General features: G+C 32.3%; 2 protein-coding genes across 2 annotated transcripts in view; one reads left to right on the top strand and one right to left on the bottom strand.

Annotated features, from left to right (window-relative positions):
* Nucleotides 1–19908, top strand: part of LOC118183801 (uncharacterized) — a 141287-nt gene that overhangs the window by 99547 nt on the left and 21832 nt on the right. The window lies entirely within an intron of this gene.
* The window catches only part of LOC118183804 (deubiquitinating protein VCPIP1-like), a 73634-nt gene continuing 65280 nt past the window's right edge, over nt 11555–19908 (bottom strand). The window contains exons 12-13 of the mRNA XM_085816085.1: nt 14411–14607; nt 11555–11978 (exon numbers count right to left, since the gene is read on the bottom strand). Coding sequence (XP_085672211.1) covers nt 11670–11978; nt 14411–14607 — 506 coding nt within the window. The 3' untranslated portion in view covers nt 11555–11669. The remainder of the gene's footprint in view (nt 11979–14410; nt 14608–19908) is intronic.

Here is a 19908-nt window from a genome sequence, read left to right as displayed (position 1 = left end):
ATTTCTACTGAATAATAATAAATGGATCCTGTTTTAAAACTTATCGTCTGATAATTTAAGCTACGACTAAAGCTGGTACATCACACACACACACACACACACACACACACACACACATATATATATATATATATTTAATGAACGAAGGTTTAAATTACATGTATTAGAAAGATCTCAATAGTATTTGCGTATTAATATATAAAATATCGTATAATACGTAGAATATTGAAATGCACATATTCACAAAATTTAAGTTCATAATTCAATTTTGCTTGATTTATATATATATAATTTATTTACTAATGGATTATTGAGTATATTATTTCCTCTGAGAAAATATATATATATTTAGCATAATCAATAAATAAATTACATGAATCAATTTATTATTTTAGTGTCAGATAAAAGTTGAATACTGGAAAAGTTAATGCTGATATTGGTAAAATTAGTGAAACAAATCTTTTAAGTTTCATATGCCATGTTACTAATACCAAAAGATATTTATTTATATATGGTAGAAATGCCTGGAAAAAAAAATTTAATTTTCAGTTTCAAGGAGGCAAATAATTAAAGGACTTAGTATTAAATATATTTAATCAAATTTTGACAAAAGTGGAGTTAGAAGACAAAAAATCCTCTGCATCCAGAAAGCTCGTAAATTATTATTAGAATCAAACTTTTCCACATTTTTCAGGGCATATTTTGTTTGAAGGAAGTAATCTTTTTTTACTTCCTTCTAGGAAGTAAAAGAAGTATTGTAATCTCTAAAAATTTCGGGTATCATATTTCAACGAAAATATCTATTTTAATTGCTCTCGAATCCATTTGAACGATATTTTTGTGTGATGTCTGTATATACTGACAGAAAGAAGGACTAACGTCTGTATGTATATAGCTATCTCGCATAACACCAAAACCAGTAGCCTCAGAGAGTTGGAAGTTTTGTACATGGGATTGCTATAGCATGCAGTTGTGCTGTAACATGTAGTCCTTATTTGACTGCAATCGGCCGCACCAAACACACACACACACATACATACATATAAATACCCACTCTGTGATCAGGCTCGGTGAACTGTTTTTTTTTTTTTTTTTTTTTTTTTTTTTTTTAAATTCTTATATATTGCTAAATTGTGCAATTTTTATTTAAAAGTGATTGCATAATGTCATGCTTATATTACATTAAGGTTTTTAATGCCTTTATTTAATCTGCATTCAACAGTTGTAGAATTATAAACAATTTAAAAGTTGTTTAAGCGGTACTAAGCCTGAAGAGGTCACCATTTGTTTACATTTGAAATTCATACTAGAAGAGTGAATTAAGTCAGTTTGCACAACAATTTCAGTGTGTTTTTGCCAAGGGGGACCAAAAGAAAATTTAAAATTTTGTGTGAAGAAAAATCTGTCTTCCTGCTAGCTAGTCGAATTGCTTCTTTTTGCGTAGAAATTCTAATTTTTTTTAAACCTCTTTTTATCTGTATTTGGGGTTTTATATTTATCCGTATTTTATTATTTAATGAAGATGTTTTGAGTTTTAATGTTTGCCTTGCCGCGAAGTGAGAACTGATTGATTCAGTCAGAAATATATCTCTAACGCAATTGGGAGAAATAAATTTAAATGAAATGCAGCAAAAATTGTGTATAATGTAATAGGCCGTATAAGAAAGTCATGTGGTATCCACATTAGATAATTTTACTTTCTTATACCAAGTAAATGACGTATTGTAAACACGAAAAATTTGACGTTTTTTATTTCAACGGAAATAGGCTTTTTTTTTTTTTTTTTTTTTTTTTTTGCATGGCATTTGTGCGTACGGAGAGAATAAAGTACTATAATACACACTTTTTTCTCATTCCTTATTAAAGAATCTCGAGGCTAATAATTAGACACTTAGGTATGACGAACACCCATTTATTTATGAATTAACACACGAAAGAAATAATAAAAGTGAGAGAATATTTTAGCTACATAGGTCGGGCGAAGCATTCCAAGTCCTAACTGTAAAGTTCTTTTTGTCACATGACCTGTAAAAAGAAAAGGAATGTTTATATTTTGGCGAATTTCGCATCACGTGACCTAGAAGAGATGCTCCGTTTTGAAGAATGACTCTGCCATCTGTTACAGTACTCTTTTTTTCCAACGTAAATAGTAAAATAGATTTAAAATGGATTCAGAAGCGATATTTTTTAGTGACGTCTGTACGTATGTATCTAGCATGACTCAAAAACAAGTAGCCACAGAACGTTGAAATTTTATATATGGGACTGCTATAACATGCAGTTGGGCACATCCCTTTTCCTTTGCAGTCGGGAGTTCCAAATATCTATTCCCACCCTGTTACCCAGCTTTGGGAGCTCAATATTTTTAGGCATATGTGCTGGTAAATTGTGCATTTTTGCTTTTAAAGTGGTTGAATTTTGTTGTTCTTATATTCCTGTTAAGGTTTTTATGTTAAGGCTTTAGTTAATTTGCATGGAATAGTTGTAGAAATATCAACAATTTAAAAGTTTTTTGAGTGTTACTAAGTCTAAAGAAGCCGCCATTTTTAAGCCTGAAACTTCTAGTAGAATAGTTTAAGTCATCTGGTGAACCAAATTCAGTATCTTTTTGTACAGTGCGACCAAATGCTAACTTTCAGTTTTGTGCACCGAAATTTTGCTCTTCCTACCCGTTGGCCAAACTGTTTCTTTTTGCGCAGAAATTCTAAGTTTAACTGTAAAAATTGTTTTCTATCTATTTTTAACTGTATTTAGTGTTTTCGATTTTTCTGTATTTTACAATTTTCAATGAAGTTGTTTTGAATTTTTATATATTTTGCTTTTCTGCGAAGTGAGAACTGAACTAATTGAATGAGAAATATATCTCTAATGCAGTTCGAAGAAATAAATTTAAATGAAGTGCAGCAAAAAATAGGCAGAATTTAATAGGCTGTACAAGAAAGTTATGTGGTGTCCACATCAGAATTTTGTTCCCCTCAAAATAGCCAAATGCTTACTTCTTACGCATTATGAATAAATGAGTCGATCAGTCTTTTAGCAGTCAAATTACCGAGAACGAGTACACCACTAGGTGTGGCCTGATATGCTAACAAGAAGCCAAAAGGACACTTAAATAACCATACCTTGCAAGGGATTCAAATCTTCATCCTAGAATTCAGACTCCGCTAACACTATGCAGTTCCGGGGGACAATAAAGCAAATATTTTTATTAGTATTCATCGCACAGATTTATCAGTACTTTTTAAATGTCTCCTCTTATCTGCTTAAAAACATTTTGACCAAGTAAATATAATAATTCGTCTCCCTGACAGGTTCGCATTTTGACCAGGAGGATTTTCTTCCTCGTTTGTTGAAGTTCTAGTTTTCCTACGTATTTTGCTCTCAATTTTAAGTCGTTAATCTTGTATTAAGTATTAATATCAGTTTTACTGACTGCTGAATAAAATACGGCATTAATATTTTATGTTAATATTGCAATTCAGTTGTTCAACAGAGTATTTCTTTTTACTTCCTTGTACGAAGTAAAAGAAGTATTGAAATCACGAAATATTTCGACGAAAATATTCATTTCAATCGCCCTAGAAACCATTTGAACCACGTATTTGCGTCACATCTGTACGTACAGACAGAATAAAGGACTGTTTTTGCCAAACTGGATTCAGAAGAGATTTGTTTCTTGACGTCTGTACGTACGTATTTCAAGAACGAGTAAGCGTAGAACGTTGAAATTTAGTACATGGCATTGCTATAACATGTAGTTAGGCATCATCCTTTTTCTTTGCAATGGGCTGCACCAATATATATATATATATATATATATTCTCAGTGTTATCTGGCTCGGTGAGCTTAGATTTTTATTCTTGTATGTTGCTAAATTGTGCAGCTTTTCCTCGGAAAGGATTGAATTATGTGGTTTTTATGCTTCCAGTTAATTTGCATGCTATAACTGTTGAATTATCAAGAATTTAAAAGTGGCGAGTTAACCTTAATGAACCGCCATTTGTTTACATTTGAAACTGAGTAGAATAGTGAATTCAGTCAGTTTCTGCACCTCTGATGGCTTTTTGCCGAGTGGAACTAAAAGTAAACTTTCCATTTTGTGCACCGAAAAATCTGCCTTCTTGCCCGCTGGCCAAAATACTTGTTTTTGCGTAGAAGCTCTAATTTTAATTGTAAAAAATTGCTTTTTTTTAACTGCTTTAAATGTAATTGGTGTTTTATTTTTTCTGTAAACTGCTTTGCCGCGAAGTGACAAATCTATGTCTAATGAAATGCGAGGAAATAAGTTTAAATGAAATGCAGCAAAAACTGTGTATAATGTTAATTGTCCATACAAGGAAGTGATGTTCAGATTTTTTAAAGTTTCAATGCACTGTGGCTAGAATTAAGATTTTACTCAAAAAACTTAGAAGTACTGAAATCGGGCATCGGCTGTATTCAAGCCACGACACTTTGATTAGAGTAAAATGTTTCAGGTCTTAACACAAACACTAACAACACACTGAAATTGTTAAAATCATAATTCGCGTTTTAGGACAGATACTAATAACACATTGAAATTGTTAAATTCATAATTTAGATCTAAGGCAAAAGAAATTTTTCATTAAGATCATAAAAAATTAATTAGGTAGTTTTGTTGAATTATATGACTTAAGTATATCTCGTGTTTTTATATTATATATTACTGTGTATGACCGTCAAGTTTCATCATTTTTAGGTAATTTTCATTTTTCTGAGGAAGATCAAAATCTAAACATCGGTTGAATTAAGCCCTTCTGTTACATATTCAGAGATGCTTTCAATTTCTAAAAAAAAAATCTGAGCTTTTAGATTTTACATCCCCAAAGAGGCATTTTTTTAACGTTTTGTTTGTTACCTGTATTTATAAAATATTATGTTCTTCGCGCTTAAACCATAAAATTCAACTCAACAGCAATACAAAACATTTAAAAAAGCATATATTTAGAATTTCTAAAAGAAAGACTCACGTGCTGGAGATAATTTTTTTTTTTTTTTTTTTTTTTCTGTTGCGATTGCTTGCTCTGAAATCTCTGAGTTTGTTACTCAAAAATTCGTTAAAGTTTTACAAAATGTGAAACAGACAATAAAAGAATTCGAAACACAAACTTCCAGATGTCCATGTTCGGGTGAAGAATTGCATTTTTTAAAATTTGATGGGTCCAGGTACCGTTGTTTTTTCACAGTGCGAAACACATAAATATATCCATGTAGGTTCTTCATTATTTAATTTCTTTAAATGTAATACAGGGCTATAATATTTGATGGCAACAATTTGAAAACCGATTCAGCCTTTCACAGTGATTCAAAAAATACCATTTCATGACTAATAACACCTTCTGTGCTAATGCTCCCTTTGGGATAAAACAAGTTGCTTCATTATTACAAGGAACTTTAAAAGAAGTACAAACTTTAAAAACAAATAACTTTAAACTTAAATGTACAGAACAAGGTAAACTTCGGAGCAGAAACTTTGTCTTTGCATAATAATAATGCCTAAAACGTACTAACGAAATGCGGAAAATTTGGGATGCTAAAGAATGAACACTGCTACCTAATGCGATAAGTGCATGCAGACAGATCAAAATTTTGAGCTACTCTTTTGCATGAAAAAAAGCTTTTCCTATGGGCCTTGCCAGACTGGTACTTTGTTAGTATGCAGAAGCAGAAAATCGAAACGATAGTCTGCAATTTGTTTCAATTTAAATTTCTGAGTCTAAATAAAACCAATGATGTAATTTTCAGCTGTATATTTAAAGTACTAAATACAGATTTTACTATAACAGTGAGTTAAAAGATAATTCCTTTTGACAATTTCAAATTTATAGGCATGGACTGCAAGCATAACATTCCTTAAGACACTGCCCCTGATAAAGTCTTCCGAATTAACAAAATATACAAGTACTTCTCAGCAGCTACACATAAACTCTTTACGAGAGGTGAAAGACCTCACTTTGAAGAAATTTTCAGACTAATCTGCCATTATTCTACTAGGTATATTAATTTTAAGCACCCAAAGTCACTTTCTTCATATCGATTTGGTGATTGTTACAAAGGGCCAACGCGTTCCATCAAGCCTTTAAGCTGCATTTTGTACTTCATTAAAAATATTTAAGCCACTGGCCCATAGAGTTAATAATACAGACATAGGTTAAACTTAAGTATTTAAAAACAATGTTGTAGTCTTGTACTCAATGTTTTTCAAACACTATTAGAGAAAAAAAGATTCTAAACTCCAGTCAATCAAAAATTTTCCTCCATGCCTTCTAATTTTAGATGGAGCAAAATTATTCAGAACGGATCAGCAGTGATTTAAAATTCGATTGCAAAAATAAGAAAATGAAATAAAGAAGTACATGAGATACTGGAACTAAGAAATATACTGAAGACTGTCTTACAGAGGTGAGAATTCTCTGGGTAATGCAAAATGCCCATTACACCATGAGTGATCATTAAGTGTTTAAAATATAGATTATAGTCGAAATTACCTTAAATAATTCTAGACTTTTCAACACCTTCGCTCTCCACGTCTTTGTGCCCGTTTTGCAAAATAAGCTTAAACAAGCGATTTAATTCGTTCAGAAAAGACTCAAGTAGTTAAAGTGAAGAAGTATGTTTCAAAAACTAAAACATGAATGGGCAAAAGATGATGACGAAAGTAATATAATCTGAATGAACTACTGCTAACAAGTAAAATGATGAATTTTGCATGAATAACATATTGCTTCAAATTATGATGATTACAACATCAAAGTACAAGCAATTAGATGTCTCCAAACAAGCTAATTGCCGGAATGTATTCGTGGGTTTTCCCATGTGTAACATAAATATGAGTTGATTTCCCTCAGAATGTCCTCCATGAAGGACATCCCCTCATCAGACAAAATGTGTCAGCATTCATCACTCATATTCAAACACACAATTATATACATAACTTAAAAGTTTGTGAGTAGTAACAACATATTTATGGAAACAAATACAAGCCTAAATCCAATTTTAAACTGAATACTAATTTTACAAACAGAAGTTATCAGAATATAATAAGATGCTTATTGCAAAAATTGCTGAAATTCACATGTTGTTAAGTGGTCGATATTTTCTGAGAATGAAAGAAATATTTTACAAATGGGGGAAAATAAAATAGCTTTTCATAAAATCAAATAGCATTTGATTTTATGAAAAAGAATCACACATATTTTTGAAAGTGAATAAACTTTATTCTCTTGGTGCATGAGGATTTAATGCATAAATAATCTGGGACCCTTTTAAGAATGAAAACACATATATGATTTCATAAAAATGGCAAATGGTATTCAAGTTATACTAAGCAAATGGAACAAAATAATATAGAAATCACTGCAACTGGATAAAAAGATAATTGAAAAAGTTTGCTGATTATTCTCCAAATTGTAAAACTTCTATTTATTAAAACTTAAAAAAGCACTAAACTTTTAAAAATGAACTTACTTCAATACACATTACTTGCTAACAAATATTTCCTAACATATTGGCTAATTCTCCTTAAATGTGAGTATCAAGTGGTTAAAGCATTAAAAATACTGGTATGTCATTTCACATTCTATTCCTAACAATTAGAAAGGCTGACTGCACGAAATTTCTTCATTTGTAACGTAAAAAATGCAAGTTCCATTAGCACGTTCTATATGAAAGTATTTCTTCCCACATGAAATAGATCTAAGCCTTGCCATAAATAAATAATCTAGAAAGTCCTATCGAAAAGCCTTGCCTCCCACATGTGTGACAAATATACATCATACTGTTAACCAAAGAACTGGTTTAACAATGCATTTACAATATTTCTCCACATACACAAACACACACGTGTGTATGTATATATTACAGTGAATTAATAGATCTACATTGCTTAGAACATTGTGTAATTTTGAGTTTTTATTGGATTTAAAGAGAAGTTACATTTAATGAGCTGCCTACATGAAAATCATCTTCTGGATTATTACACATGAATGAACAGCATATGAACCTACTAATTCTTTGATCCATGAAATATGTTCAAAATGAGGCATGGTGCAAAATTTTATGTCACATTGATAAAGCGCAGCATAAGCATTATCAACGATAATGCTATGTCTTATTTTAGAAACATTAATAACACATACAATAACAAATTGATATTGCAATAATTTTGATCAAAATGGAGGCTCACTGAACCTCTCAAGCAGAGTCAAGCTGTGCTAAGAGAAAAGAGAGGGGGGAGGGGTAAAGGAGATACCTTAGCATTACAGTTACCTTACGTTTTTATGGAAGGGGTCTTCTCATTCAAACAATAACATCTCTTCCCTTTCTTTTCATCATTTTCCACATGCATTGTCCCCTCTTCTTCGATGAATATGGTAAATTTAAATTAAATTGGCTAAAAGTATCTCCTGATGATTGAGTCTGGAGGTAAAAGATATGATGAGAAGGAAGAAGTTACCAACGTTAGGAATAACCTCGATGAATTGAATTTAAAGAACAATCCAGATACGGATGGCTTTGCAATTTTGATTTAATCTCATTCCATGTTGTTATAAAATACAGTGGAACCTCAAGATATAAGCACCTCTATATATGAGAAATTCAAGATACGAGGAAAGCATGAGCAAAAATTCATCTCTAAATAAGAGCACTGACTCGAGTAACGAGTTTCCCGATCTGGGGAATCCCCTTGTCATATCACTCAGTGTTCTTTGATGTATGTGTCTGAGTGCTTGTGAGTTAATCTTTTTCTAAATTTAGTGTGAAAATAATTATTTCATGATGCCTCCCAAGAAGATTGTTGCCTCAGATAGTGGTGCAAAGGAAAAGAACGAAGCCATGGGCATTGAAATTAAGAAATTATAGATAAACATAAGCATGATGTAAGAGCGACAGAATTGGTGAAGACTTATGGCCGTTCGACATTGAAGATTGGCATTATTCTGAAGAAAGAGGAAGAAGTTAAGAAACTTGATGTAGTCAAAGGAGTTACCGTTCCAAAACTTCTAGAAGACGCTGAGAAACTGTTGTTAGTATGGAGTAACAAGAAGCAGTTAAAAGGCAGTTTCAGCATCGAAAGATATCATTTGCACTGTGAATTAACGAGAAGCAGTGAAAAGGCGGTTCGGTGTCAGAAACTGTCATTTGCGCTAAGGCTAAGAATCTGTACTTGGACCTTCTCCGAAAAACACCATGGTACGTCAAATGAAGATGACATTTAAGGGGAGCCGTTGCTGATAAATCTCGGCCAGAGTTCATACATTTTATTACTAGTGAGGTTGTTCTTCCCTAGAAAATGCTTAATTGTGTAAAACAGGTCTTTTTTGGAAGAAAATGCCTAAGTGGACCTACATCATGCAAGAGGAGAAATCTTGGTCTGGCCACAAGCCAATGAAAGATAGGCTTACCCTCTTCTTTTGTGCTGACGCAAGTGAAGATTGTAAAATCAAGCCGCTGCTTATCTACCACTCAGAAAATCCCCAAGTTTTCAAAAGGGAGAAGGTGCAGAAAAACCAACTGAATGTGATGTGGTGAGCGAACAGGAAAGCCCGAGTAACACTGATTTTTCACCAAATGGGTCAAAGAAGTGTTTGGTCCCTCAGTGAATAAAAATATTTTCACGAAAATAAGTTGCCACTCAAGGCTTTGCTCATTCTTTGATAATGCTCCTACACATCCTCCAATGCTTGAAAATGATTTGCTGGAGGAATTTCAGTTCATTCAGTCAAGTTTCTTCCTCCCAACACAACTCCACTTCTCCAGCCTATGGACCACGCATGTTATTTCCAACTTTAAGAAGCTGTACACGAAGGCCTTGTTAACAAAGAGACCAAAAATACAAGCCTGACCCTCAGAGAATTTTGGAAAATCACTTCAACATCCTAAATTGTTTAAACCTCATTGATAAGGCTTGGGGAGACATCTAAGTGAGGACCCTCAATTCAGCGTGGAAAAAACCCTGGCCTCAGAGTATTTTTGACTTAGGTTTCGATCCTCAACTTGTGGACAACACAGTGCAGCTAGTCGAAGAAATTGTATCTCTGGGGAAAAGTATGGCTCTGGATGTGGATGGTGCTGATCTGGATTAGTTAGTAGAGAAGCACAGTGAAGAATTTCCAATGAACAAACTTACAAAACTTCACACAGAGACAGCAGCAAGAGGTGGTAGAAGAGATTTCGTTAGAAGAGGAGGGAATACGAGATGAGGCCCTCTCTTCCAACAATATTAAAGAAGTGTTGGTAAAGTGGAAAGAAGTCAAAACTTTCTTTGAAGAAAATCGCCCTAATAAAGCAGTGTGTGGGCATAGCATGAACTTGTGTAATGACAATGTAGTGTTGCATTTAAAGGGCTTCTTAAAAAAAGACAGAAGCAACTATTATTATATAAGATTCTGGTAAAGCAATTTGCAATTAAAAGAAAGTTAAGTGATTCTGACTTGGAACCTGCTGTAAAATTCCCAAGGAAAAAAAAAAGTCTGAGTCAGAGGAGGCTCTCCCACCCTTTTACGACAGTAACTTGTCTTCTCCACATCCCTATCACCAATCAGAACGCTTCATAAAGGTAAACTATGGTTATATTATTCACCAGCATTATTTATTAGAAAAATTGACTTTTATGTCGATATTTTACGGGGTGCAAAACAGATCATCTAGATTTTGATTATTTCCAGTGGGGAAGTTTGTTTCTAGATATGAGCAATTCGCTATACAAACTCAAAGTTGGAATGAATTAAACTCGTATCTCTAGGTTCCATTATATGCTCTGTTAGTTCTGTTGATGTTAGTGGAATTTTTTCAAATAAAAAAATAGCTTTAGCTTAAAATGCTAACGAATTAAGTTTCAAAACATAAAAGTGTTCAACATCGTCTAATGTTATAGGTTTCTTGAAACACAGTAAACATTATACCTACTTCTTAAAAAAAGTCACTCACATTATTCATCATAGTGTGTAAATATTACTCAATTAAGAATTAATGCATAAATGTTACTATAATCAGTTGAGAACCTAATATAGCACTTTGAAAATTCCCTTTCCCCTTTTTCCGACAGTAATTTTTCAACTTAAAATCCCTTCAATAATATTAGCTACCAACAGCTTAAAAAAGAGGGAAATTCAGTAAATCACTTAAAAATTCTAATATATTCTCATTTTAAAACTATTATTCAATCTATCGATATCAGATGATTCAAAGATTACCATTCTGCAATGATTTTGACTTTAGAAAAATGATATGTCAGAAAAATTTAAAGGAGGAAAGGAGAGAAAAAAACTGTAATGAATTCAACAGTGTAAAAACTGTTGAATTCAATGTAAATGTGTATATATATTTAAAAAAAAAAAAAAAAAATACCTCATACCAATTTTATTTTCTGAACATGTTCAATGACTATTTTATTGCAACAGATTAGGTATTTTTGATTAAACTTGCAGCAAGTATACCGTCAAGTGTTGTCTTGTGTATTTTGTATAAAAATTAAAAATTTCTGATGTGTCCAAAATGAAATGAGGGTTGGGTGGGGAAAAAGACAGTAACATAATTCAGGAAAACATTTTATTAATTTTCAAGTTATTAATTAACCATAAAAGTAAATGAAAAATTTATATATGTATATATATATATATTACAAATAAATATTTCTCAATATAAAAATACTATGAAATATTCATCTTATCAGGAGATTCTGGACTAGTTAGAACTGAAAAACCCGGTCCTTTGCGAACAAGAGATGGTTTTTTCACTTCTCGTGAGCTTAAAACAGAAGAAATTGCTGGCCTCCTCATAACTGGATTATTCTGTTGCTCCTTTTGATTGCTCATTAATGGACACCTACTGAAACCTTCAACTAGTTTACCTCTCCTTGCTTCCTTAATTCTTTCTTCCAGATCAGATGCAATGCTGAAGTGGCCAAGTTGTTTTTCACACAGTTCAATCCTGTCACTTGTAGGATTATAGCAAAATCTCTGAAAGGAAAAAATAATGAAATTACTGAGCAATCAGTTCACTAGAATGCAAGTATGTACACAGGCATCCCCAACATTTGGAGACATTTGAATCTTTGATGATTCACTCTTTCAATTCTTTTCACTACAAGTGATGTATAATAATAACATTCTTCTATTTCACCATTATTATAAAAATTCTTTTTTTCACTATGTTCTCTAAGTTTAAAAATAAGTTTAATTTTCTTTAGTTAATAAGTTAATTTTCTTATGCTTTTGTAAGCCTAAAATATGTCGCACACCTTTTAGCATTTAAGTGAAACGTAGGTAAAAAGGCATTTGCATAAGCTAAAAAACCGGTTTTACATTACCACGATTTTTCAGTTTTACCCCCAAGTATTATATATAATTTGTCAAATAGTCAAAGGATCTTCTTCCCCCCCCAAAAAAAAACTCAAAATGTTGAATTTAATTTCTCAAATTTACCCTGATTTTTGTAAGGTTCAATATTCTCCATGAAGACATGCTGCTCAGAAGCTTACTGCCCTTGCATTAACAGCACAATCGTGTGATACTAATTTTTCTGAACAAAGTTGATTCAGCAGAATAATTTAAAAACAGAGGGTGACATAAACCATTTCTAAACCAGTGGCTGGGAAAACATTCCTCAATGTAGGAGACTGTTAAATTTTAACTTAAATTATTGGCTATGTAAATAAAATATCAATAAACTAAAAATACATTAGTTACTTACAGTTCAAAGTCTGAACATTAAATATCCAGGTCACCAACAATTTTTAAAATATTCTTTTAATACATTTCGGAATGGAGAATATAATTAAAAAAATGCATAAATAAAATAAAATCCAGATGTGCTGTAAAGTGACCTTTGTCCTGCCTAACTGAGATTCCTATAAGTCAAGTACAACAACTCCTGACTAAGGAATCCCACACTGGTCAAAACAGCCATTAATTTACAACAGCCACGAACACGATTTCTGCCTTTGAAGGGTTTTGGAGGTAGGGAGGGTAAACATTTTTCTATCTGACCTAAGCATTAAATGTAAGACAGCTATTTGACTATCCAAAAGCAAGACAGCTATTTACAGTAAGTTTTCTTTTCTTAACACAACAGCAGAGAAGAGAAAGAGAGATTCTGAAGAATGTAAGCTCAGTTAGCAGCAAATAGCATTCTTCCTTGACTTTCTAATTTGATCTGGCTTATTGTTTTTTTGCAGGCTGTCATTATAACAGCTACATTTCCATAATTAAAGTTTGAATTTTTGAATACGTGGAAAAGAGTTCCTAATTTCGGAGTTGTAACAGAATCTACAAAGCGAAAGCATACTGGTGATTGTCATGATGGTCTGACAAGAGATAATGGATCGCCAAAATTAGGTCTTAAGAAAGTGATATTTAAAAATCAGACAAAACAAGTCTTATTTTGGTGTAAATTCTGAGTAGAAGAAGAGAAGGTGAAATTCTCAGTAGAAGAACAGAAGGTTGTTATAAAAGGTGAAATTTTCCAATGAACAGAATTTGTGAGGAAATGTGGAAAATTATAATAAATGAAAATAACATAAGATTTCCATTATGATGGCAGTGTGATTAACAGTCAACTAATGGATGGCGAAATCTGTCATTTCTTCAACAGACAGACAGTGAAATCTGAAAGTGCTGGCACTAATTTTTTAACAAGTCTATAATGACATTCATATAGAAAATAAATGTACATACTATTTGTATACCTTTATAAAAACTAACACTTTATCAGTTTCTGTTTAATCGTTAATAACAGTAGTAACACATTTTGCTTTGTTTAGGAAAGAATTGAATCACACAATGTAAAAAAGGACTATTGATGTCAAATTTTGCAGGAACAATTAAAAAACCATCTATCTAGGTCTTATGTTTATTGGATGATGCAAGTAAAATGACAAGTAGTCATGCTTGATAATCATAAGAGAATTGAAACATGGCATTTTCAAACACATCTATTCTTGCACATATAACTATAGCCTGCCACTGATGACAGGTTATTTTTAAAAATAAATCATGTGTTCCTGAGTGTAAACAAAAAACTATTATGCCATGTTACGTAAAACACAAGGAACTTTAGAAAGAGGACGTCTCAAGAAATATATTGTAAACTGGGTTGGTGTGGGGGGGTATGGTCGAAAATCTGGAAGGGTGGCATGTGTTTTATAATCATCAATAATTATTGCTATTAGCAAATATTAAAAGAAAATAACAATAATACTATGAAAATTCTACAATTACATTAAGATGAAAGATAATTTTTTGCTATTTCGAAGCCCTGAAAGATTTTGCAAAAATACAAAAGTTCTTAATGCAAATTAAAATCAAAAGAGATAGCATAAACTTTAATATTAGCAGAAGTAAAAAATGCAACACTTATAACTGCATGAAATGACAAAAATACAGTACATTACCTTGTCTGGAAAGTAATTGATAGATGTATGCAATTTTTCATGCAAGACATTTGATTTAGCAACTTGCTTATAAAAGGAACCTCCTCTTTCGAATTCCTCTGGTTTTGATTTTGCTGCATTCCATTCTAGTTCACTTCGAATTTTGTTTAAAATAATCTCAGAAATAATGTTATTCTCCAAACATCTATGATAAATACCTATAAAATAAATAAATTATTTGAAAATTCATTAGGAATTTAAAAATAATTCCTAATGAATTATTTTAAAAGTACAATTACAGACAGTTTCAATTAATAAAAGAATTTAGACTCTGGTTATATGGATAATTCACAACTACAGCTACCTTCACAAAAATATGTAATGGGAGCATTTCTGCATACTCAACTCAAACTATGTAACAAATAAACCTCTAACAAGATTTATGATAATTCAGAAGTCAAACAAAAAAAATCAGCATTAATTTACAAAATTTTCACAGGACTAGTTTCGATGGTTTTACCGAACCACCATCCTCAGCTGCAAAACCGCAAATGAACAAGATAGGAAATAATGAATAGATAAGATAAGAAAGCCTGGACAAGAATAAGCAAGTGGCATCATCTGTTGGTGAAACCAGAACTAAAACATAATTTCTTTAAAGGCCGAAGGCAAAGTTGGATTGGAATTAGGATCGTTAACTAGAACAGAAAGATTTTTATGAATGTGATATGCCTCTAGAAAATCCACTTCTCCAATGGAAGGTGTTTTTTGAATAATTTTGGCAACAGAAAAATTTACAGTGTGATTTTCGGACCAACAATGTTAGGCAACAGAAGAGTTCTGTGTTTTCTTTTTTCTAACATATGCCTCATGTTCCTTGACGCGAAATTTCAAGGCTCTCTTAGTTTGACCAATGTAAATTAAACCACACTGGCAAGGAATCCTGTAAATACCCCAGGAATTCATATCCGGAATGGGGTCCTTGAGTATGGAACTCAGAATTTTATTGATGGGAGAATAAAGAAAGTTAAATTTCTGCAAAATATGTGCAACTTTATTGCGAATTGAGAGAAAAAAGGAAATGACAACAGAATTTTTATAATCTCCTAAAACAAGAGTATGCCTTTTAGTGTGTTGAGATGACAATTTTTTAACTGCTTGATTAATAATGTTGGGTGAAAAGCCCCTGTCAATAGCTACTGCTTTTAAATAATTTAGTTCTTCATCAAGGGATAGTTTAGAGGAGCAAACTTGAAAAGCACGGAAAACATAGGAATAAACTGAAGCTAACTTTTGTTTAGTCGGATGACATGATTTAAAGTGTGGTGGAAGGCAAACCGATGAAGGTTTACGGTAAACTGTAGTACTGAAGTTGGATGTGTTACGTGTGACCAGAGTGTCGAGAAACGGAAGAGAATTGCAAGTCTCAAGTTCAAAAGTGAACTGAATAGCAGGATCAATAGAATTCATTGTTGAAAGAACTTTTATTTAAATCATCTTTATTACCTTCAAAAAGGGTAAAAGTATCGTCTACATAGCGGAACCATGCCGGGAAGTTTAAAGTTTCAAACAATTTTGATTCATAATAATGCATGTATATATCAGCCAGGATGAGACTACTTGATTCGAACTACTTGAACTGGATGACTGTAAAAGAAGTTTTTCGAATTTAACTGCAAGGGTGTTTTTATGATGGTTAACTGCATTCTTCGTTCTAGACCAGGACGTCTATTCAAGGGAAGTGAATTTTGGATATGAATTAGAGAGTTCCAGATGAAGCTTATACAATGCAGAAAATCAAACTAAATTAACTAACCAATAATAAAGCACGCACAAAACAGAAGAAAAATCCCACACTGAAACGAATAGAAAACATGTAGATATCCGCCAGGATGGCACTGAGGGGAGCTGTGTTATAAATCAAAAGTGTTTGAAATTTTAAACTTCCCGGTATAGTTCCGCTACGCAGATGATACTTTTACCCTGTTTGAAGGTAATAAAGATGATTTAAATAAAGTTCTTTCAACATTGAATTCTATTGATCCTGCTATTCGGTTCACTTTTGAACTTGAGACTTGCAATTCTCTTCTGCTTCTCGACATTCTGGTCACATGTAACACATTCAACTTCAGTACTACGGTTTACCGTAAACCTTCATCGGTTTGCCTTCCACCACACTTTAAATCATGTCATCCGACTAAACAAAAGTTAGCTTCAGTTTATTCCTATGTTTTCCGTGCTTTTCAAGTTTGCTCCTCTAAACTATCCCTTGATGAAGAACTAAATTATTTAAAAGCAATAGCTATTGACAGGGGATTTTAACACGACATTATTAACCATGCAGTTAAAAAATTCTGATCTCAACACACCAAAAGGCACACTCTTGTTTTAGGTGATTATAAAAATTCTGTTGTCATTCCCTTCTTTCTCTCAATTAGCAATAAAGTTGCACATATTTTGCAGAAATTTAACTTTGTTTATTCTCCCATCAATAAAATTCTGAGTTCCATACTCAAGGACCCCATTCCGGATATGAATTCCTGGGGTATTTACAGGATTCCTTGCCAGTGTGGTTTAATTTACACTGGCCAAACTAAGAGAGCCTTGAAATTTCGCGTCAAGGAACATGAGGCATATGTTAGAAAAAAGAAAACACAGAAATCTTCTGTTGCCTAACATTGTTGGTCCGAAAATCACACTGTAAATTTTTCTGCTTTCAAAATTATTCAAAAAACATCTTCCATTGGTGTACTGGATTTTCTAGAGACATTTCACATTCAAAAAAATCTTTCTGTTCTAGTTAACGATGGTAATTCCAATCCATTTCTGCCTTCAGCCTTTAAAGAAATTATGTTTTAGTTCTGGTTTCATCAACAGATGGCGCCAGTAGCTTATCTCCTGTCCAGGCTTTCTTATCTTATCTAATCATTATATCCTATCTCGTTCATTTGTGCTTTTTCAGCTGATGATGATGGTTGGAAAAACAATCAAAACTAGTCCTGTGAAAATTTGAAAATTTAACGCTGATTTTTGTTGTTTGACTTCTGAATTAGTATTTGTTCGGCGCGTTATTGTGTCTTAAGATTTATGATACTGTAATGCCATTTCTAAATATAATAAATTTGTTAATCTCATTGGGGGGATCACCGAGAGGGACAATTTATAAATATACTTCAAGACAGATATTTTATTAATTTAGTACATAATTTTTATATTTTAAATATCCTATGATGTATTAAAAAACACAGCTTTACAAAAATAGCAAACTTTCTTAATGTATACAGTGTTAAATTATGTCTATTTGGACAGCTTATGTCAGTCGCAAAGGAAGACCTTATAAAACATAATTACACAATTTATTACAATATAACCAAATGGAAGGTTTAAAAACAACCTATTTATTTCTTAGCAAGATATACCTTCATTTTAATTTTTGAATAAAATAACTTTTGATAAGATATTTAACTAATAAATTTACGTACATGCCCCAAGCACAATTAATAAAAGACAGTTCATAAGCAATATGTTAGCAATTAAATGTTACACTTTTCCCTAATTTAATTTTTCAAAATAGCACAAGTTCAGTTTAAACAAAAACCATACTGCTCATATAATTTACTTCCATTACTGAAAATTATTTATTTTTAACTTGTGCTCAATACACTTATACTTTTATATTCGTTGTAGACATACAGTAAATATAAAATCAGTAACTTATTTTTAAAATGTATACTTTTGCCCAATTTTTTGCTATTTCCTTTGCCACAGCAGCACAAACCCACAAAATTTTGGTGACATTGATTTGAATCACAAACATTCAATGTACTTCACCTGTTACATAGGAAACAATGATGCAATAACACAACACCAGCCACACATTATGAAATGTAACTGTATGATAAGAATTGAGTGCAGCATTGATGTATTCTTGAATATTACTTAATGCTGTGGGTATTTGAAGCACACACATTTGGTCTTTCATAAACTGTTAGAGATAAATTTACAAAGAGCCAGGCCACTTACTCATCAACTTCCTCAAAGATAAAAGGTCAATCAGAATGTAATTTTCCTTGGTCACAAATGCAACCTGTCCCACTAAATGCTTAATGCCACTTCTAAATGTGAATTAATTTAGAAATCAAACAAAAATCAGAGTTATATATGCAAATTTTTACAGAACTAGTTTCAATGATTTTACCAAACCATTTTCCTCAGCTGTCAAAGAGCGAGATAAAATATAGTTATTAGACAAGATAAGAAAGGAAGGGCGAGAGTTAAGCTACTGGTGCCATCCACTGATGAAAGGAGAACTAAAACATAATTTCCTTAACCCTTTGAAAGGCGCCGGTTGTTTGTCAATTTTTTAACCTCCGAAAAAATGCCAATTTCTCTACACCAAAAGCTATAATCGTAAGTTTGTAGTGTTTCCTAAATGGCAGCACCATCCAATGAATGCTCAATATTTTGCAATTATGAAATTAATATACATCGTTCCAAGGTATCATGTTTGAAGATTGATAAATTCTGTTGGAGGGAAAGAAAAAATTTAAAATCTGTAAATATATGTGACGTATACATGCTGAACCTTTTAAATTTACTGCATTTCAATCAAAACTGATAATTAAAAGAAGATTATGTATACATTTTTAATACCAGTATATAATATATACCGGCACCCCTACTGAGGGTACCTTGTCAATTGATGGCAGCACCAGACTTCTCCTTCTCTACTCTCTGAAATAACAGCATTTCTTTACATTATAATAGTTTATGATGTAATAATTTGTTTATAATTAACTTACAAGTTGTTTAGGATTCAGTATTATGTTCATGAAGGGATGGGGAGATTACTGACCTTGCACTAAGTCTGAATATAAGTATATTTGTTTCTTTTTATTATTTTTTTTCTCTGCTCGAGTTTCATTCGTCTCTATTTAGTTAAAATTTTAATTTCAGCACTTCATCCTTTCCCAAGGAAAAGACCCAGTGATTTCAAAATTGCCATCTGGGGTCAAAATTTACACAACTGTAAGAGTTAAATGTGGCATGCTAGCCCCCAAAAGACACCCATTGCTTCCCGTTTTTCAAAATCCTATCATCCAACGAAAATGAAAGGAGGTGATTGAAAACTGATTTGTCATTTCAAAGTCACACCTACATCCATTTGTATGGTGTGATAAGATCACACAAAGAGAAAGCTCACTTAAAAATAAGGGAAATGGAAGTGCACCTAAGATCCCTCTCTTAGTGTAATCACAAAAACTGCTGATTTGAAAGGAAGCTTTTGTTCTTATCGTCTTTGTTAATTTCAGATGAAAGGAAAGAGGGAAAATATTTCTAAGGCCCATTTGATATGCAAACTAGAATTTATCCAAAAGTTGAAAAGGAGCCCCTAGGAAGCCTAAATCGAAATAACAGCTTTGAGGTGTATAAAATAATAAAGTAGTTTAATGGTGTTTCTTCCTGAACAAAAAGATATATTACAAACTATATTTGCAAAATAAAAAAGGACCCCTTAT

The sequence above is a fragment of the Stegodyphus dumicola genome, chromosome 4, assembly GCF_044657685.1.
Source record: "Stegodyphus dumicola isolate Sdum_Otavi_A_Nest chromosome 4, ASM4465768v1".
In the NCBI taxonomy this organism is placed as follows: domain Eukaryota; kingdom Metazoa; phylum Arthropoda; class Arachnida; order Araneae; family Eresidae; genus Stegodyphus; species Stegodyphus dumicola.
This window is presented reverse-complemented; position numbering and strand designations above follow the sequence as displayed.